At 50.0% G+C, this 18932-nt stretch overlaps 3 protein-coding genes across 3 annotated transcripts; 1 reads left to right on the forward strand and 2 right to left on the reverse strand.

The window, feature by feature from the left end:
• Positions 1-619: 619 nt before the first annotated feature.
• UREG_01377 (uncharacterized protein) lies at positions 620-3233 on the forward strand (the record flags this gene model as incomplete). Its single annotated transcript, XM_002541815.1, has 4 exons — positions 620-767; positions 986-1374; positions 1439-2708; positions 2788-3233. 4 exons carry the CDS (start codon positions 620-622, stop codon positions 3231-3233), a joined length of 2253 nt encoding a protein of 750 aa, XP_002541861.1.
• A 472-nt stretch (positions 3234-3705) lies between these two features.
• UREG_01378 (uncharacterized protein) lies at positions 3706-10689 on the reverse strand (the record flags this gene model as incomplete). The annotated part of the gene is made up of 6 exons (XM_002541816.1): positions 3706-3902; positions 3982-4486; positions 4556-5064; positions 5647-7200; positions 7392-10565; positions 10626-10689. The coding sequence occupies 6 exons, from the start codon at positions 10687-10689 to the stop codon at positions 3706-3708; spliced, it is 6003 nt and encodes a 2000-aa protein (XP_002541862.1).
• Positions 10690-12332: 1643 nt separating this feature from the next.
• Positions 12333-13448, reverse strand: UREG_01379 (uncharacterized protein; the record flags this gene model as incomplete). The annotated part of the gene is made up of 1 exon (XM_002541817.1): positions 12333-13448. The coding sequence occupies one exon, from the start codon at positions 13446-13448 to the stop codon at positions 12333-12335; it is 1116 nt and encodes a 371-aa protein (XP_002541863.1).
• Positions 13449-18932: the final 5484 nt, after the last annotated feature.

An 18932-nucleotide genomic window follows, 5' to 3' on the forward strand; every position in this document is an offset into this window, starting at 1 on the left:
GTGATCTTTTGCCGAAATACGCTCAAAACCCTCCGCTACGATGCAAGCTTGATTCTGGACAACGGGGGGGATTTTGTTTTCGCATGGACACATCTTCCCGTCCCCACCACACGTGTCAACGTCTGTACCATAACCATGAGCATGCGAGGCTTCGCCAGCAGCCGCCCCAGAATTCGATGGATGCAGTACCCAGTGGCGGTGCTCAACGTCTATGAGCTCATACTATCGCTGTTGAAGTATGGACCACGGTTCTCAAGGAAAAATCCAGCGCCGTTGAAGATAGACAGGGTGGAGATCAACATAGTCACCGATCAACCGCCGATTCTTGGGCAATTCTCTGACCTGTTTACCATCCCTATGGTAGTACGACCCCCTCAAACGAGCACGGATCTAAAAACTGTAGCGGGGGAAATCGTCAGGTATATGACGCCTAATATAGGTGGCGCGACCGAGTCTTCTGTTTTACACGATATGTTGGGATGGTTGAGGATTCTTGTTGATGGGCAGCCAAAATGGCTGATGAGTGTACGAGAAGCACTTGAGCATCAAAGGCACATGGCCAAAGAGAGAGCCGAGCTCGAGCAAGTCATACGAGAAATGTGTAGATATGGCTTCCATGATGGTTGATTTTATATCAGGTGGTGCTTGCATTTGTTTGGTTTGTTTGGTCTGTTTGATCTGTTTGATCTGTTTGCTCGGAGCTCAACCGTTGACCCTGAACATCAAGTTGCGATGGAGCAAAGACGTGAGGTCTTCACCAAGCTCTGGTTAGTGCGGACACTTTTGTTATGGCTGCAGTAACTTAGTTGTGCTCAGTCGCTTGGGAATATAAGACGCGATCTGGCGCCAATACCACTTCGCCATACTGCTCCGATATGCCTTCACAACCGGGTTCCCCCAGGCCCTTCGTTACTCTCACCGGGCGGGTACGATGATGATGTTGTGTCTCTGCGGTCTCTTTCCATCCAGGACTCTGATTCGGAAGATGACCAGCTTTTGCAGGCATCCCGAAGTACGCTAGAGCTTGCAGAGCATGATCGGACAGTCCTGGAAGAAGAGGAGGAGCTGGAGCGGTTATTGACAAGACGAACTCACCAAGGCAGCGGGTTGACGAAGATTTTTGGTGTGGCACATGATACAGGCAGCAGTGTACGGATAGGCCGGAGAGAAAAGAGGAAACGGAGAAAGAGGAAACAGGGGCAGTCGCAGTCGCGTCAGAATCGGGGTGGAGATGAGGAGGGAGAACTGATGTACGAGATGGAGGAGGGTGATGCGTTTGGCAAAGAGGAAGATGACAGATTAAGCTTGCTGTCTTCTAGCTCGAGCTCGTCATCGTTGGATTCCTTAGCGTTAGGAGATGGGCTGCTGAAACGGGTAGGGACCGTCGCTATACTGTGATTGATAGAATAATGCTAATGCAAAACGCTTTTATCTCTAGTCAAAGGGGTTTTGCCGTAGGTTTAGTCTCCCCTTAACCGCTGTTCTCGTTCTCTTCCTTATCCTGCTCCTCGGCGCGTACAAGGCTTCGTCTCAATTCCGCGCGAGACAGCAAATTAAATCTACCCTCCTTTCAAATGGAACTGCGCTATTTCGTCCGACAACCATCCTCATCTCACTCGACGGCTTTCGTGCCGATTTTATCGCTCGAGGCCTCACGCCCACCCTCAATCAGTTTATCACAGAGGGCATTTCCCCAAGATTTATGCTCCCAAGTTTCCCCAGCGTCACATTTCCAAATCACTTCACTCTAGTAACGGGCCTGTATCCCGAGAGCCATGGGGTGGTTGGAAACACATTCTGGGATCCAACCCTTCAGGAAGATTTCTACTACACCGACCCAAAACGAAGTATGCACGCAAAATGGTGGAATGCGGAACCTATCTGGGTAACAGCAGAAAAGCAAGGTGTGAGGGCGGCGATACATATGTGGCCCGGGTCTGAAGCACATATTGGGCCTTTGGAGCCGACCTACGTCGATAAATTCAACGGCAGCGAGGAACTGTCTGTCAAGGTTGATCGAATTTTGCATTGGCTAGATTTGCCGGGAGATGAGCGCCGGCAGCAATCAGCGGCGGACCAGAAAAGACCCCAGCTTATCGCTAGTTATGTTCCAAATGTGGACGCCGATGGGCATAAATTTGGCCCCAATAGTACGGAAATTAGGGCAACAATTGCTGATGCAGATCGTATGCTGAAGGCCCTATTCGACGGTCTGCATACCCGAAATTTGACACACATTGTGAACATCGTCGTTGTATCTGACCATGGGATGGCAACGACCTCGACAGATCGCCTTGTTCAGTTAGACGATTTGGTTGATCTTTCTCTCATCGAGCGCATTGACGGATGGCCTCTTCAGGGTCTGCGACCTAAGAACGACACGGACATACCTAAGATTATGCACGATCTCAGAAAGAATTCAGAACAATACAAAGATTCTATCGAAGTTCATACTCGCGAAAACATGCCTGAAAGATACCATTTTTCTAACAACGACCGAATTGCACCCATATGGATAATCCCAAAAACGGGCTGGGCAGTTGTTAAAAAGGCAGATCTCAACATTATTGAGGCTAAAAAGAAGAATGTCACGTATCACCCGCGTGGCATACATGGATATGATCATGAGCATCCGCTTATGCGTTCGATATTTGTGGCTCGTGGACCGAGTTTCCCTCATAAACCTAACAGTCGGATTGATCCTTTTCGTAAGTCCCAGCCCTCCTTTTCCTTACATGCCGTCAGTTAGTTTAGCGGGATAATAGCGGCTGACATGCAATCTGGCAGAAAATATCGAAGTCTACAACATCATCTGCGATACTTTAAAAATCAAACCCAGTCCGAACAATGGCACTCTGCGCCTCCCTTTACATCCAGCCGGATTGCACTCCGACAACGATGCGCCCATACTTGATGTTCCCAATGACCCGCCCGTTCCCTCGTCAAGTGCAAGCATCAGCAATAACCCTCACACAATTACGAGCACTGCGACTGATGTGTGGACTCGTCCTGCTCCAATTTATACGACCTTATCGTCACCTACGCCCCGCGCCTCACACAGTATCAGCGACAACCAAGGACACCAAAGCGATGAGGGCGAAGATGGAGATAAAAACCATACTCCGTGGTGGAAGTCCGTAATGGATAAAATCAAGGCCCTGAAAGAATGGGCAAAGGGAGCTTTCGAAAATGGAAAGTCACATACTACTTCAAGCGCTAATAAAGGTCGATAGGCCTTGGACTGAATTACTGCCTTTTATTTTTTTCATGCTTTTGATACCCGATAGCCGTGTTCGACCATGTCGAATTTTGACATGAACATCTAGTTTCCGTTTTCACTGCCTCTCCTGGTGTTCGTTGATTTTTGTGAATGATCTTGCATTGGCGCCCTCGCCGCTATCACATACTTTCATCTGTGTGCTGGCCAGACAGATAGCTATTTTACAGTCCCAAAGGCGGATGAGTGTTCTTTGATGCGTGATATTGGAACAATAATACCTAATTTATTCAGAAATTTCACTAATATACATTCAGTTCAACTGCCCACTACTTCAATTCGCCATCTAGAATCCAGGATTCAAATGGCGTGCCTCGCCTTATTTTCTTTCCACCCAGATCGATAAAATCCAAAACTGGCTGAAAATCGGACATTGCCCCATATGCCAATACCAACTCGCGCCAGTAACATGCTTCCGCCGCAGGCGTTTAATACCGATCTCTGAACACCTCGACGCTATTTTGTGCAATCCGTTCCGCAATTTTCGGATGCGTTAAGAGGTGCCGAATCTTTCCCTCCAAATCAGAGAAATCCCGTTGTACTTCGACATAGTTGGCCTCTGGTCCTGACGACACGAGTGCTGCGTGATGCACCTCACGCCACTCGAGCTTGTGGGTGATGAAGACTGATCGACAGTTCTGTAAGTATTTACCACGGCCGGAGTAGCTCCGTCCTTTCGACGTGGCCCAGGAACTTATATCTACAGTGCTCCTCGATGGGCACATACTTCGCTTCTATATCCGTGCTATTGCTCCAGTCCATTGGCAAAACTGACGCCCAGGCCTTGTCGTGTGTGACTTGGAGGAACTTATTTCGAAGTACCGGTGCCGTAGCAATATTGCCGCGCCAAAAGAGCTTTTGGTGTTTATTTTGGAACTTGAGCCCTGGTCTTACCCGTCCGCCAACAGAGTCTCCATCGTCAATGGCAGCAATGCGCCTTCGGATCTGACGGTATGGCCCTATGTTGGCTTCTGGCCAAGACCAATATCCGAAATCAGGCATTAACCACGCCCAACTGTCCTCATCTCGCTTGGAATATGTCCATATAGGGCCCGGGCCATGGGTGAAATCGTCGGCCGAAAAGATGAATTCAATATTGGGCAAGCTTCTGCGGTCCGGTATAGCAGTGAGGGCACGATTGAGCGAGCTCAATGTCGCTTTGGCGCGAGTGAACGTAAATTCATGTCCCTCGAAATTGACAATACGTAGCTGATTGTTGAATAGACAAGAAAGCTGTTAATTATATCCAGTTGAAAATAACGAGATCCCAGGGCCTACCTCTCCGTTGTAAATTATTGCTCTCACCATCCCATCTTCCAAAGTCCTTGAAGCCAGCTCCTCATATTCAATCTTCTTCCCTCGACGGGCGGACACTGATTTCTCGATCTCCGCAAACAGCTTTGGAAACGCAATTCGACACTGAACCCGACCGAGTCCATAATCGTCACCGTGTTCCGACGTCACAAATCTCCAAACTGTTGAATTGATTTCGGGTACAAGTTTGCCTGTAGCTATGGGGGAGTGCCATGAGGTAGAGAGCCGCTCTCGAGGTCGATCTGCCTGCAAGATGACGAAGCTGACGAAAACAAGCAACGACGTGCAGCTAGCGAGGACAAGGTGACGGAACGAAAACCTAGGCAGTCTCATTGCGTGAGGTTTTGGCTGAATTGAATAGGGAGGATAGTGGTATGGCAATGCTTCAGAGCTGGTGACTGGCATGCCAAAGACAAGTCTTGTCCTCACATGTGCTTTCTTGATCTGGTCATTCCGTGGCGTGTAGTCAAGAACTGATTGCAAAGTATTATTAGAATGACAGTAAATTATCTCTACGCGTCACAGACACTCCAGAACAAGTGAGCTTCAACACAACTAAAGAAAGGGGTATCATTTTTGACACGCGAATTCAATACATTATCCCAAGAATATAAGCTCTTGAGGCAAAGTTACTAAGGGCCGATTTCAATAGAAGATATATCACAATATTAGCCATTCGGAATTCCTCGCGAGAAATCATATCCAAACCAGTGGAATGATATTAGTGAAAAAGAAGGACAAACAGGGGGTATATATATATCTGGAATATGCAACAAGTGAAAATAAAATCAAATCGTCCCCAAGGACCAGCAGGAACATGATAAGGTAAATATAAGAAATGGCAATAGAACGCAGAGAAGCTCGAAATCTTTTCCTTCAGAATGGTCCCTTTATATCCCACAGATGATAACCCACATATCCCCTCCCAATGACCAACCATAATATGAAATATCCCAAGAAAGAAAACACAAACGAATTAAGGAAATATTACTATACCAACAGGCCGCTGAATACCTAAGCCTCCCCTGGACTCGTGCGAGCGCCGCTGAAATAACCCTGATCAATCTTTAAAATCCACTCAATTTTCTGCGCCTCTGTCCTCGCTGCGAACAGGTACGTATTTTGCGTGCCATATACAGCAAAGACATTCGGTCTTCCACGCATGGGCTCTCGACTCCGCTGATCATCATTGTTGTTCCTGGCGGAAGAGCCCAGTAAACGAGCAAAATCGGGTTCATGGTCAATATGCGAATTGCGCAGGTTGATCGCATTGATTTCGTCCCCATCAGGGACAGAGTGGATGTGGAGGTAAGGAACCCGGAGTTCAACGAAGCGGCGGATCCAGTGAGTGTTGGTGTCGTCTGGAGTGTAAAGGTAGCCGGATTTAGAAGAGGAGGGATTTTTTGGTATGTGTTGAATTGTGGCTAGGAAGCGAGGCTTTGATGAAACAACGGATGATAGGTGACTGGAAATTGTACTTTCAGCGTCGCCTGAGAGACTGGTGTTGCTCGAGGGATTCGTCGGTTGCTTAACTGGTGTATTATTGCTCGTATTGCGGGCGTATGCTCCTTCAGTGGGCGGCTCCGTATTATCCTTGACAAGAATAGTCTCTGCTAGGTCCTTTTTGGTAGACCATAGGTCAAGATACTTTCTAAGCAGTTTTTCTTGCCTTTGAGATTTGTCCGCGCCTCTTGATGGAGTGGACCAACCATTCGTCAAAGGCGTTAAGCTACCCGTGCTCAACGACCCGCGAGCAGCGTCGATTTCTGCGACACGGCGCCGCCGTTTTCGAGCATAGATATAATCTCGAACTAGGGATACTTTGCGGGGTGACCAGGTACTGAGTAACTCTTCGCCTTTCACATAGTCATTTTGTGTGTTCATACGCCAAAGGTCTGCTGCTCGCTTTGCGGAGACTGGTCTGACAGCAAGCGAGAACATTCCCACCGTGGAATGGATGACGCGAGATGAGCTCCAGAATTGCTTAAACATTGACTGCTGGCGGACATATGTCCTGCTTAATATTTGCAGTCGTTGGTCAAGTTCAAATACAATAGGATCCTGAAGACGAGAAGATACCAGGTTCCAGCGTACTGTTATCTGAACTCGATATTTATCTGCCGTCGTGCGATCTAAAAGGAGCGATCCGTGGAGACTGGAATCCCATTGCCCAATAAGGGTCACGTTGGACGTCCCATCGGCGTTGTCTCTTAACATCGGCTCCTGGACCAATTTGAGCTGAATATCTGAAGTTTGCGTTTCCATATCAGGAATTTTGCCCCATGGGTCCAAGAGATGTACAGCAGCAACTCGCAGAGCAGTAATGTCGTCCCAGGGTAGACTTTCCGTCGAATTATATGTAAGATCAACGACAATGCGCCGCTGAAGGCCTTGATGGAGCTGGTAGGTCCCAGGATCCAGATTATTAGTTTGTAACACGTCAACAGGCAGATATTGCCCCGATTCCGCTAATTCGAGGATTTGAATCCTCGCAAAGACATCATGTCTCTCTTCCGAATAGAATTCCGACTCAGGTATCCTGGGGGCCTTTCTTTTCTGTGGGGGACCTTCAGGCGCATCCCTCATCTCATCCCAGCTCAGTAACTTGTCTAGATGCATAGTTGATACGTACGCGAAAATGCTGACTTTAAGCGTAGACTCCCTAGGACTCGACAATGGGAGACTCATGCTGTGAACACTTTTCAAACCGGACAGGGTTTTCATCGAATCCACTAATCATCTGAGTGGTCGTTGCACCTCCGTCTTCAGATACTCCAGGAACAAAGAGTTGTGCATGTACATCGGTGCCCTCTCGCTCGGCGAAGCCCAACCATATCATGCATGACAACGTTGAACTTGAGCGTCGACGAAGGTGCTTGTGCAGCAGAAGGCTCTAACGATAACCTTATAAGTCCAATCACATTTTGAGTGTACGGTGAGACCACTTCGACTGAAAAGTCTTGAACGCGAGACTCAAATACGGCTGCCAGAGGGATATCGGCGTCTCCGACTAGGGAATACCTAGGCGGACACCTCTCCGAGAACGGATTTTCCAACCGAAAATGCTGAATATAATCGGGCCGATCGATATATTGATGCATCTGCCTCATCGTTTGGACCCTGCGCTGTAGCTTATCCAGGGACCATAGATAAATGATGCTGTTCTTGAAATCAATCACTCGAACGCCAATGCATGGCTTCTTCGCATCGTCGAGCGCCACATCGTCATCGCCTGATATGCCGTTGAGCACAAGGTCATACGACGACTCCATGTTCTGACCAACGTCAATGACAGCAAATTGGAATGAGACATTCTTTTCCATTATATGACTCATTACCTGGGCCTCTTTGAGTAAAGATGCATGCTGAAGCACAGATTCAGCCATGCGAACATAATTCCGTCGCCTCCAGTGCCGGAAGACCCGTTTTGCCGTGTCTATTTCACCCGGCTGTAAGACTGGCAGGCCATCCTCATAAGGCTTAGGGGGAGCATGGCCAAGGTCCTTGATGTGCGACTCAAAAGCTTCCTTTTGCTTTTGCAACTGGTGCTGAAACTCTTCTTTTGCCGCAAGAAGTGCCTCTTCCATTCGAGCCTTTTCGGCTCGTAATTCGTCCATGTCCTGTTGTGACGCTTCCGATGCTCTCAGCTTCTCCTGATACTCCTCCCTTTGCTTATCCAACTGGCGTTGCATATCATCCCGCACCATCTGCAGCACCGGCTCTCTCGACTCCTTGTCCTCATCCTCGGTCTGGTGAGGAGTGCCAGGCATAGTTATGGCCGTATCTAGCGAGAAATTATCAATCGTCCCATTAGACATATATTTATCCCGCACCGGATAGGAGCTAACGGAATCCGAATCCTCCTCGTTGTCCAAGAACCTATTCTCCGTTCTACCTTTCCTCACTGCACGAGCTTTCTGGACGTCATCAAAAAGAGCATCCAGCTCATCATCCGTAAGATGGGAAATCTTCTGGTCACCTCCAAGTATAGCGCTCGCAGCCTCTCGTCTTGCAAGAAACCAGTCTGAATCCCGCCCTCCTCGTGATGGCACGGGTGATTCCGCCCCAATTGAATCGCCGTCAACCTCTGAGCCACTCTTGCTCATCGACCTATCATGGCTTCGTGGAACAACAGGCGAGGAGAGCTGGCTAGCAGTGACCGAATGACGGAGTAAACTCTGCTCGACTCGCTCCGCACGGGCTTCCTGGGGATGATTGAACCTGAATATATGAAAGTCGCCCAGGATTATCCGAAATCCACTTCGCAGTCGCTTTGGTTTATCAATCCGCAGCCCATTGACCATCACCGCGGCGCCTTCCGTCGGAACGACTGTCACAACATTATCTACATTCTCAAACGTGCAGTGATTGTGTAGAATCTTTGACCCGTTTAGACGGATCTCACAATTTGTCGCGGTGTCCGCATTCCCAACTGTCGTACATCCAGGCTTGATATTATAAACCAAGCACTCCGCCAACAGAGGATCATCGCTGAGATTAACCAGATGAGGCATCTTTTTCGGCGTCGACAGGCCAATGAATCCCTTTTCAATGCTTATACCAAGCTCTTCCAAAGCGGCCTCTCTTTCCTTGTGAATCTCTTCTGTCTTTGCCAATTTCTCCTCCCATGTCTGATTCAGGTCCTTGTACAGTTTTTCACTTTGGTTCAGTTGCTCAACGATATCGGCCTTGCTGACTTTTTTAACCGTACCATCTGGCTGTTCGATGGTCACCATTTGCTGTTCCAAGGGAGTTCCGGCTGGATACGTTTCTTGAGCGATGCCGGTTCCGGAGCCTCCAGCAGCCACGCCGCCGCCAAGCTTGCTTCTCAGTTGCGCAAGTTCTTCCTTTAGCTCTCTAATCATACGAGCATTCGGATCCTCGTTGACAACGGCATGATTCTTGATCCGCTTGGCAGAGTCGGCGTATCGTAGCGTACTCAACGTCTCCTCATAATTGATATCGGCGGGAGAAATGGCTGCAATCATCGCGGTCATCGAGTTCCCACCAAGAGAGTCCTTGAGTAACCAAGTCAACACGGAGTCGCGATACGGAACCATCGCAGCGTTTTTCTTCTTGCCTGACGACAGGTCTGCCAAAGCTGCAATGACACGACCCAACGTAGACAGCGATCTATTGATCTCTGCACCCTCCTTGAGTCGAGCGCCCGTCGCTCCCGTGGACGTAGCTCTCTCGGAGCCGGCCAAATCGACAAGACTAATCCGCGAAACTTTCTCCGTGTCCATCGTCGTCTCAGTATCGTGGCGCTTTTGCGTCAGAGTCAAAGTGAAAACCGCATGCGATCGACTCGACGTCTCGTTCATATTCGTCGCCGCCACGGTCCTCGCTTTGTTTCCCTCATCCATCAAGTTCTCAATCTCCTGAAACGACCGCACTACCAGTTTCGCCAGATCCTCCACATAAGGACCCGTTGACGGGTGCTCGCGGACCTTGAGGTTCCCTTTCGTCGCCGGATTCAGCAGATCCCTCACCCGTTCGTTATAGATTTCCAGATACGACACCTCAACCGTACACGATAGGTTCTTATCCGCCTGCATCATCTCAATCCGCTGAAACATATCTTTGCAAATCCTCGGAATCACACCATACTCCTCACCATAACCCATCATCGAATACGACTTTCCCGAACCCGTCTGGCCATACGCGAATATACAGTTATTATAACCTTGAAACGCATTATCCAGCAGCGGTAGCCCCAAATCACCAAACAAATCATCTTGCCCGGCGTAGTTCTTGTCATTCCGATCGAACGACCAATACGACTTGTCAAACGCGAACGATTTGGGCCCCTCGATCGCGCCGCCGGCTTTGCCGCCCTTGCGTGACTTTTCTTCGGCTCCCGGCGGCGGCGTTAGAGCCGTTTGGTTTCCTTTCATTTGGACGATGCATTTTGCGGAGCGGGCGATTTCTGGAATAAACACCGGTACCGTGTCAGTCTTATGGAGCTTTCTTCCTCCAAAAATTGCGAGTTTTGAGCAGCACAATAGCTACCAGGAGGGGGAAGATGTCTAACCTCTGCTGTTGAACGGCCGTACCCTCACTACCACCTTGATATTCCCTCCTCCGCCAGGAGCCATCTTTTCAACCCGCGCCCCATGCACTCAGGTGCGTATACGCTCCTGCTCGCGACCTAGACTTCGACTCTCCGCCGTATAAAACCGAACGCGATAGACTTGAGATAGTTCTGCGCGCCAGGCTTGGAAGGAAAAATATTGGTCTATTATAGCGTCTGTTTCTTTCTTGCTCGGACAACGGCTTCGTCGAAATGTCTATCCTCCTCGGTTGACCTAGAATAATCTGCCGCTGGGTTCTATACGTTGACCGCGTTCGAAGCCGACAAGTCCGTAGTTGATGATGCGCGTCTCTCCGGGAACAGTGGGAATCTGTCAACACTTGTTCTTCGGTTTCCCCACGCAACCAAAACCCCCTGTTCTCTCACTTCACACGCGCCGGTACCAACAGCGCGTTTCCCTATTGTTGTCAAGCGGACCGGTTTAGACTGCGTAGCTGAAACAACTTGTTCGCAAGCAGTCCCCTTTTTCCGGTGGTAGTCGCGTCCTTGAGGGTCAAATCGTAGCCGTTTTGATAGCGTTGGAGTACCGCTGCCCCCGATTCCAACCAGGAACTGCACAGCCACAAGGGAAATTAAGATCCCGGCGAGGCTTGTCCAATGAAAATGTGAGTTGCTGAGGGCATGGGATTATGTCAGATGAACTAGCCACACCCCAGCAGTGACAGTGATGGAAGGAATGTAAACATGTTCTGTCTGTATGCGCTCAACTGCTGCGCGAGTGCAGTTCATTTTCAACGCGGAGAATATCCAAGCTGCTCATACATCTACAGATTGAATTCCAAAAGAAAGCCCCAAGTAAATACACACAGGAAAGAGAAAATGAGAAGAACAGTAACCGCTGTCCCTTGCCCATTTAACTGCCCAACCTGCACCACCCAGTCAAAGAGATAATCAGTCGTCCACTTTTGCTCCTAGCGACAATCAGGTAGCGCCCAAAAAAAGGTATTTCAATTGGAATCCTCCCGTCCTTGCTATTGTGTTTCCAAATGAACATCATATGAACAATCCAAAAAAATATCAGGTCAAAAGTACAAATAGAAAAGAAAAAAATCAAAACCCTGGGCCAAAAGGTAAAAACAAATGCCACAAAACGCATGCAAGACGCAACAAGAGCAAACTGGTATCTTTGGCTAGCAAATTCGTTGCCCAAAATATCATGAATAACAATTTCGATTTGGATAGAGAAAGAAACGTATAAAGATCTCGAGATCAAAAGTATAGCTATGAGGACATGACTTGACGGATTAGTACCCGTAAATAGGTAGATAGGCTAGAGTTGGGAGTCGTTAAGACCCGCAGAGAGGCAAAGATGAACCGCCAACGCGATTCGCCGTCGTCTGAAGGGATGAGTAGGATTGCTCCGAGTATAATAAAAAAAGCGCGGGAAAATGGTGAGAAAATCGAAGGGCAAAACAGAGAACCAGACGACCATGGAACAATATGTAGTTTCTTTGAGTTCGGGTTTGTTCAACAAAAAGATTTTTTTAGAAAATATCGTGGGTCTCCCGATTTAAACCTTTGCAGTCCCTTTCCCGCTTCGCTCATGCAAATTTAATGTAATCCACAGCGACAATAAGAGGCAGCAAAAAGTACCAGAGATATCAAAGTAGGAAGAAGCAAGGAGATTCATGTCATAAAGTGTATCATTCAGCCGTCTGCCCCGACATCGTTACCGAGGCCGGCTTCTGCCATTGGAATCCTCGATTGCTGAGAAAGGCCGCCTTTCGCTTTTTTTGAGTTATTATTCAGGGCTCCGCTAGCTTTTCGCTTCTGTCCGGGAGCCGCACCCGACGGGACGCCCGTAGGCCCAGAGCCATGGTCTTTGGAGACTGCATGGTTTGGAATATTTTCCACGCCAGTCGCATTAGCAGCTTGTTGCTTCTCCATGGCTGCCACTTCGTCAGCGGTGAGGAACCTCCCACCGGGACCGCGAGGCCGGCGCATCGCGTGATTGTGTCTAGATTCATGCAAATAAGGTTTGCGTCCCTTTGATGTCAATCTCAACTGCTCTTCTAACTTCTGGCGTGCAACGCGCCGTTTCAAAATGCGATGGAACTGCTTCGCATTAACATATAACGGCGATTCTTCCGCCGTAGTCGTGACCATTTCAGGCGACGGCTGGCTTTGCTGGACGGGCTGATGGGCAGGTGGTGGCATCGATGGTTGACCAGACGGCCGAGGCATGGCGTGGTTCATAACTGGCTGCGCATTTGGAACATGAGGACTGTTCATTTGCTGGCTCATTCTTCGCTGTTGCTGAATGGAAGCATTTTGGGCCATGGGTACTTGAGTAGGGAGGGAGGAAATCGGACCGGAAACCTGGGTTGGTGACCTTGGATTCCGATCCTTGTTGACTTGTGACATTCGCGGCGATCCGCGCGCGCCTTGCCCCATTCCGCCCATCGAATCTTGATGCAAAGGGAAAAATTGACCTGACGCTGCGGCAGTGGCCATTGCTGCTGCCTGTGTAGGAGAAATGCCATACGAAGGTGCCATGGCGGCATAAGGTTGCGGGAAATTCATCGGTTGTTGGACTTGGCCGGGAGGAGGTTGCGAGGCTTGGTAATGCGATTGCGATGGGAGAATCGGCGATGCTTGATGATTCGAATGGCCGTGGTGAATTTGCGTCTGAGGATTCGTTGGCGACGTGATCTGCCCAACAGGCGCGCCTGTATTTTGTGGGGTTTGGTAAGGGCCAGACATGTGTGAAGAAGCGTGTGGGTGTTGACTATGAGGTTGTTGATATTGTGTCGAATACTCCATGATGCGAGGAGTGGACGACGTGCCGACGGAGGGTAACTAGGCACGTCACACGAAGCAGTTGTTTTGGGGGAAGAGGTAACGCGCCGTGGGGCCTGGCTGGCAACTGCGACTCGTGGGTCAAGCGGCTAAAAAAGCGCGCTAGCAAGGTGGAATGGTCGGATAATCGAGAGCAAATTGAAGCACTCTATTTTGTTCCCAGCACAAACAATGCAAGACAAGGGTGGTTGACAGAGCGTTGGATGTGGGTGGATAAACGCTTCCTCTTGTGCAGGAAGACGCTTGGGAGAGCAATCAGGACAAGGCGCGGGTTTGCGATCGCTGATTCGACGTAAATAGGCTGCAACTCCACTGTAACATCAGCACCTAATGCACAAAAAAGAGGGTCAACGAGTCACACACAGCAACCAAGAATTCCACGGACGCACAGGGTCGCCAATGACACGCGATTCCAGTCTGTCAACTTATTGGGGTCGCTGGCTCGAGAGCCTTTGACGGGGAACGTATGGATGGAACTAGAACAGAACTTGTCCGGGTTCGGAGGAGAGAAGAACTATGATCTCAGCGCGATGCTTGCGTTCTTTTGATCGTTTTTTGTGCTTTCGCGGATGGCGCGAGATGACAGTGCGAATTGGTTGGGCCTCGATGCAGCGGGCAGGGGAGCGGCGATTCACGCGTTGATGAGTTGTCCGGCCGAGGGCAATGCTGAACGATGCGACTTTTGCTTTTTTGGTGTGTCAAATCCGCCCACTGGGAGGGAAAATGCCAAACTGCCGAAGATTGCGAAACAAATTCCCAGGTTAGTCGAGATTGCGACAAACTACCCGAAAAGTCCTTTTGGGCTCAGCTGTATGAGTGACTCGACACAAGTCTGATCCCCCGGTACTCTGACGGAATTCAATAATCAATGCGAATTTGCCTCGGGAGGCTAGTGGGCCACGTCGTAGGGCAGATGTTGAGGCGGTGCCCGAAACCGATAACCAGCGATGAACTTTTGGAGGTTTAGAGGTCCTTTGCCAAGGGCGGCGAGGGAGGGGGGTTGAACTATCTGAGCTATGTCAGAACAGTGATGTCAGCGTCTACTAAACCATCGCCCAAGTTCCGTCGCGGGTAGAGCCGAAATAGTAATGAAAGGCGGAGGGGGGATAAACACCAGTGGATGCAGAGGGGCTAACAGTCGAATGAAGAGGTTCGTTTCGTGCACAATTCTGGGTAGATAGTAGCCAGTAGCAAGGGAGAAGACTGGAGCTGGCTGCACAAGTAGAATTGGGAATAAAATCAACCCCAAGTCAAGCAGGATCTGAGGGGTCGATGCAAGGACAAGGTGAAAAATGACCAAAGAGAGGCAGTGATGGGGCTAGGCTGTCAATTGGGTCATGTATGCGTTGGCAACGCAAGAGTTTGTGCGTGCAGCATCACTGTAGGAAATCTGCATGATAGTTGAACAACACATCCACACACACACCACATACCTTGTCTGATCAAACGAGGCAAAAATCCCAGGCGCAAAGCACACAGTTGGGCCGTCCGGGGCTGTCGAGGTCTGGTATAGTATAGTGATTAGGTAACACTGGGGTGATTCGAAGCCCAGGTTTTCAGTTGAGGGCGTTAAGGATGTCGCGCTTTTACACGTCGTCAGAGCGATGGGTTCCAAAGGGGAAACAAAAACAAAAGGGCTGGCGAAGGGCGACTCCGTCCAGCTCACGGATATACGCGCCTCAGGACACGGGATAGAGATGCCTTGGAGCTTGCGAGGAGACCAAAGTACGGTATTCCAGATGAAAGATGACAATACAGGTGAGGCCTTGGCGGCGAACGAGACCCGTGTTATTGGGGTTATTAATAGCAACGGGCCCGAGAGGCCGCGATAATCGAAGGGGAAAAGAAGAAAGGGAGGGGGTAGCGGAAACGAGGAGATGGTCACGGAATTCGGGCGTCTGCTTACCGTCAGGATCGTGAAATCGTGCTGGAGAGAAACAAAATAATGGATATTTTTCTATTTTGTTTTTTTTGTTTTTCCGGTGGATTTCAATTCTGCCTCGAGCTAGAGCGTTTTGAATACGATTGTATCACTGTGACTCGGTGGAGATCTTTCCTAAATCGCACGTTGCATTTGTCAGATCACGCGTCAGATAATCAGATATCGAACGAAAAAGGGGAAGAAAAAGCAATCGCCAGGGAATCGTTGCGCAAAGTACCATCGATGATGTGAGGCTCAGCTGCAGGCGAAGGGGTCGTGCTTGAGAAGTGGCTGGCAAGCGAGTCGAGGATCCACGTTCAAGATCTTGCTTCCTGCCACCAACTGCCATGGTAGGGCTCAAAGCACACCAGTCAAAGCGGTCGGGATCAACGAAGCCAAAAAAGCAAGAACTGGCAACGACACGATCCCCGTCCCGGCGAACAAGAAAAGGATGGGGGGGAGTTTCAGGAAATTCTCCGTGTTGGCAGGAGGCGAAAGTGAGGTTGATTGGATAGTGAGACCCAGAAATAAAATTCCCGAGATTGATATAATTAGAGGGCAGGATGAGACAAGTGTAAGATGGCGGGGGAGACCTGGGGAGACCTGGGGAGACCGGACTGGGTGCTGGCGCACGTTCTGAGCACACCCACTTTTTTCCTGCTGCAGGAGCGCAAGCATTCAGGTCCTCAACGGTCACGGGGGGCAAAGAAGGTGTGGATGCAGGCGCTTGTGGGCACCATGCAGACAAGATTCTGGGGTAAAAAATAGGAGAAAAATGGACAGCTGGCAAATCAAAGCATTCAGACCAGAGGCGTTGACATTGTCTGTTGACTTTGGATTGAAACCAAGAAAGCTTCTTTTTGACTCGGAGTGTGATGGGCTGTGATGTGACTGGTGCCCAGGAAAATAGGAAATAAAAAGGGCGCAGGACGCGATGTGACTGGGTACATACTGCTGGTTGGGTGAGGAGACGAGGATCTGCCGGACCGATGACCGTGCTTTGGTCAATCAATCAGGTCGCAGGAGCAGCAAGCAAGCACAGAGACGGTGATTGGGCGTATTGTTCTTCACAGCAGAGAAGAAAGGACAAGCAATCAAGGGAAACGAATGAGAATGGGGGAAAAAGCAACTGGGGAAGAAGAAGAGGAGCAGTCGAGTCCAATGATATCAGGGACGCGATGCTGAGTCAGCGCAGAGTTGCAGGAAATTGCCTCCTCACCTGACTTGCAAAAGACACGATGTTGGGTGGCGAGGACGAGTGCCGCAGGCTGTCGAGGGACGAATCGTGCGTGTCACGGCGGATGGGCTGGCGCTTAGCGAAACGGCGCGAGTGCGCGTTGCTCGACGGTTGATAGGATGAAGCGCGTTCCAAAGGGGCAGAGGCGAAGCTTGGGGCAAGTGACCAAGCAAACTTCCAGTGGTTGACTGGAGGAGGGGAGAATATTCTGGCAGAGACAATTGGACAAATCGTCAGCGAGGAGCAAAAGGCGTATTTTTAAGAACGAGCCAGTCAGCAGCGCCGCGAGGCTCAGTGCGGCGCTAGCGGCGTCACCTGACCGGCGTGCGGGTGGACAGCGAAAAAAATTCAAACCCAAAAAGGGGAGCGCGGATAGGACGAGAGGGGACGGCGACGGGGGCAGAAGCGGTGCGGCCACACAGCAACGCACCAACCAGGGGGAGGGCCAGGGGATGTCGCACCTGAGTGGTCAGCGGCCGGAATGCAACTGCGCCCATAGGACGACCAAGAAAATCCGCACGGTCTGTTCTCCTGCAATGGGCTGTCTGCAAATGACCAGGAAAAGCAGAATATTTGTGTCCTTGCGAACCAAGGGCAGCTGTGATGGGGAATTAAGTACTCGTCTCGACGTGTCGGTGAAGATGACTGGCTCGAATGCGCCTCTTGGCCGCCCGCTCAGCCTGACCCCACCGGCCCACGGCCAATAATGCGCCGGTCATGCAATACGATCCCGTTCCCAGTGGCCTGCGTAATGGCGTCTCCGAGCGGTATTCTTTCCTGGAAAAACGCTTTCAATCCCTTTCAGCGCCTGATGCGCGCGCACCCCGGGGAAACAACAGGGCCAAACCGTCGCAGGAGTATTTGCAGATGGCAATGACAAGTGATGTCCAGTCCATTTCCCGCCGTTTGCAGCTCAACCCTCGACTCAATCTTACCAGCCACCCATGTCATCAGGCGAATCTGACCAGTCACAAAACCGGCTCTGCCGCGGAACCAAGTGAGGTGCCGTCATGCCTCGACTGTTTCGTGTATTTCACCGTATTTCCATCCCCAGCTTAGCTTGATACCAATCCCTAACACCAATACGCAGGCCTGCTCGGATTCCAACCACAGATTCGAATGACCCGTCTCGCGGCCGTTGAGACTGAGAGACAAGTGCTCAAAGCGAGAGTGCAAAGTAACTCTGACCTGTGCCGAAGAAGAAACGCTCAAAACCGGAATGAATGGCTGAAAAGGCCAGACCAATGTCTCGCCAAAAAAAATGGCTACGAGCGCTCCGTATCAAAGCAAACTATTCCAGGTCAAACTTTCACGTCCGACACGAACTCTCTTCTTGCGGATTTTCTTTGCGTTGGCTCTGGCAATCTTTTCCTTTCTTTTTACACTTCACCTTCATGATCCGGATAGCTCTCCTCCAAAAACCACAAATGATGGGTCAACAATGGGATCAACAGCAGTTCAAAAAGATGATTCCCGTTTCAATCCTCTTGAAGAATCCTGTTTCTTCAAGCATTCTTCCTAGTATGAGCTCATCTCAGGCCTCCCAGCCCCCCAAAGCAGCCTCACAAAAGCAAGCATGCAATTGAGAGTTTTTCGTTTTATTTCTTCTTTTTTTTGGCGTGATTGTTGAGCGAGGTGCGGATATCTCGTCAAAGTTTACGCCCACCGCTTCTGTTTCGTCAACTCGGGTAAATTCCATGGCCGCGAGATATGATCGGCCTGGCCGGTCGGAGTCATTCTCGTTCGTTGCACGAAATAGAAGTCGAACGGATGACATCAAGGCTATCGAGGGGCCATGTTCTCCTGCTCCTGATCCTTTCTTCTCGTGCTTTCGGAAAAGGAACTTGGTCTCGTCACACGTATTCCCCATGAGGAGAAGGCCGGTTTGCCAGGCGCCCAAACCGTTTGGACCCGGGGCGGCCTTTTTTTCTCCACGAACTGCTACAGAATAACAGTTCGCAACGAGAAGAAATGCAAAGGAGAAAGGTTGCTTCAAGCCTTAACCGTATGATCCTCGGTGACAGCAAGTTATTGATGTCCGGTCTTGGCTACAGAGTCCAGTCGCGAAGGCGCATCATGCTCTCGGCTGCTAGCCCATTGTAGAGATGTCGAGGGAGCCCAAAAAGGATCCCACGGTAAAGCCTACATTGCCTCAAAAATAATGAGGGTTCGAGAAATGGATGCGTGGTCTTACGTTGGAGGCGTTCCTGACTAGATCACGGGTTGGGGATAGTCGCTGATGTCAGCAGACCGAACCGCTGTATGGACCTTCGATCGTGCTTCAAATCCA

This window comes from Uncinocarpus reesii, genomic scaffold, assembly GCF_000003515.1.
Source record: "Uncinocarpus reesii 1704 scaffold_1 genomic scaffold, whole genome shotgun sequence".
NCBI lineage: Eukaryota > Fungi > Ascomycota > Eurotiomycetes > Onygenales > Onygenaceae > Uncinocarpus > Uncinocarpus reesii.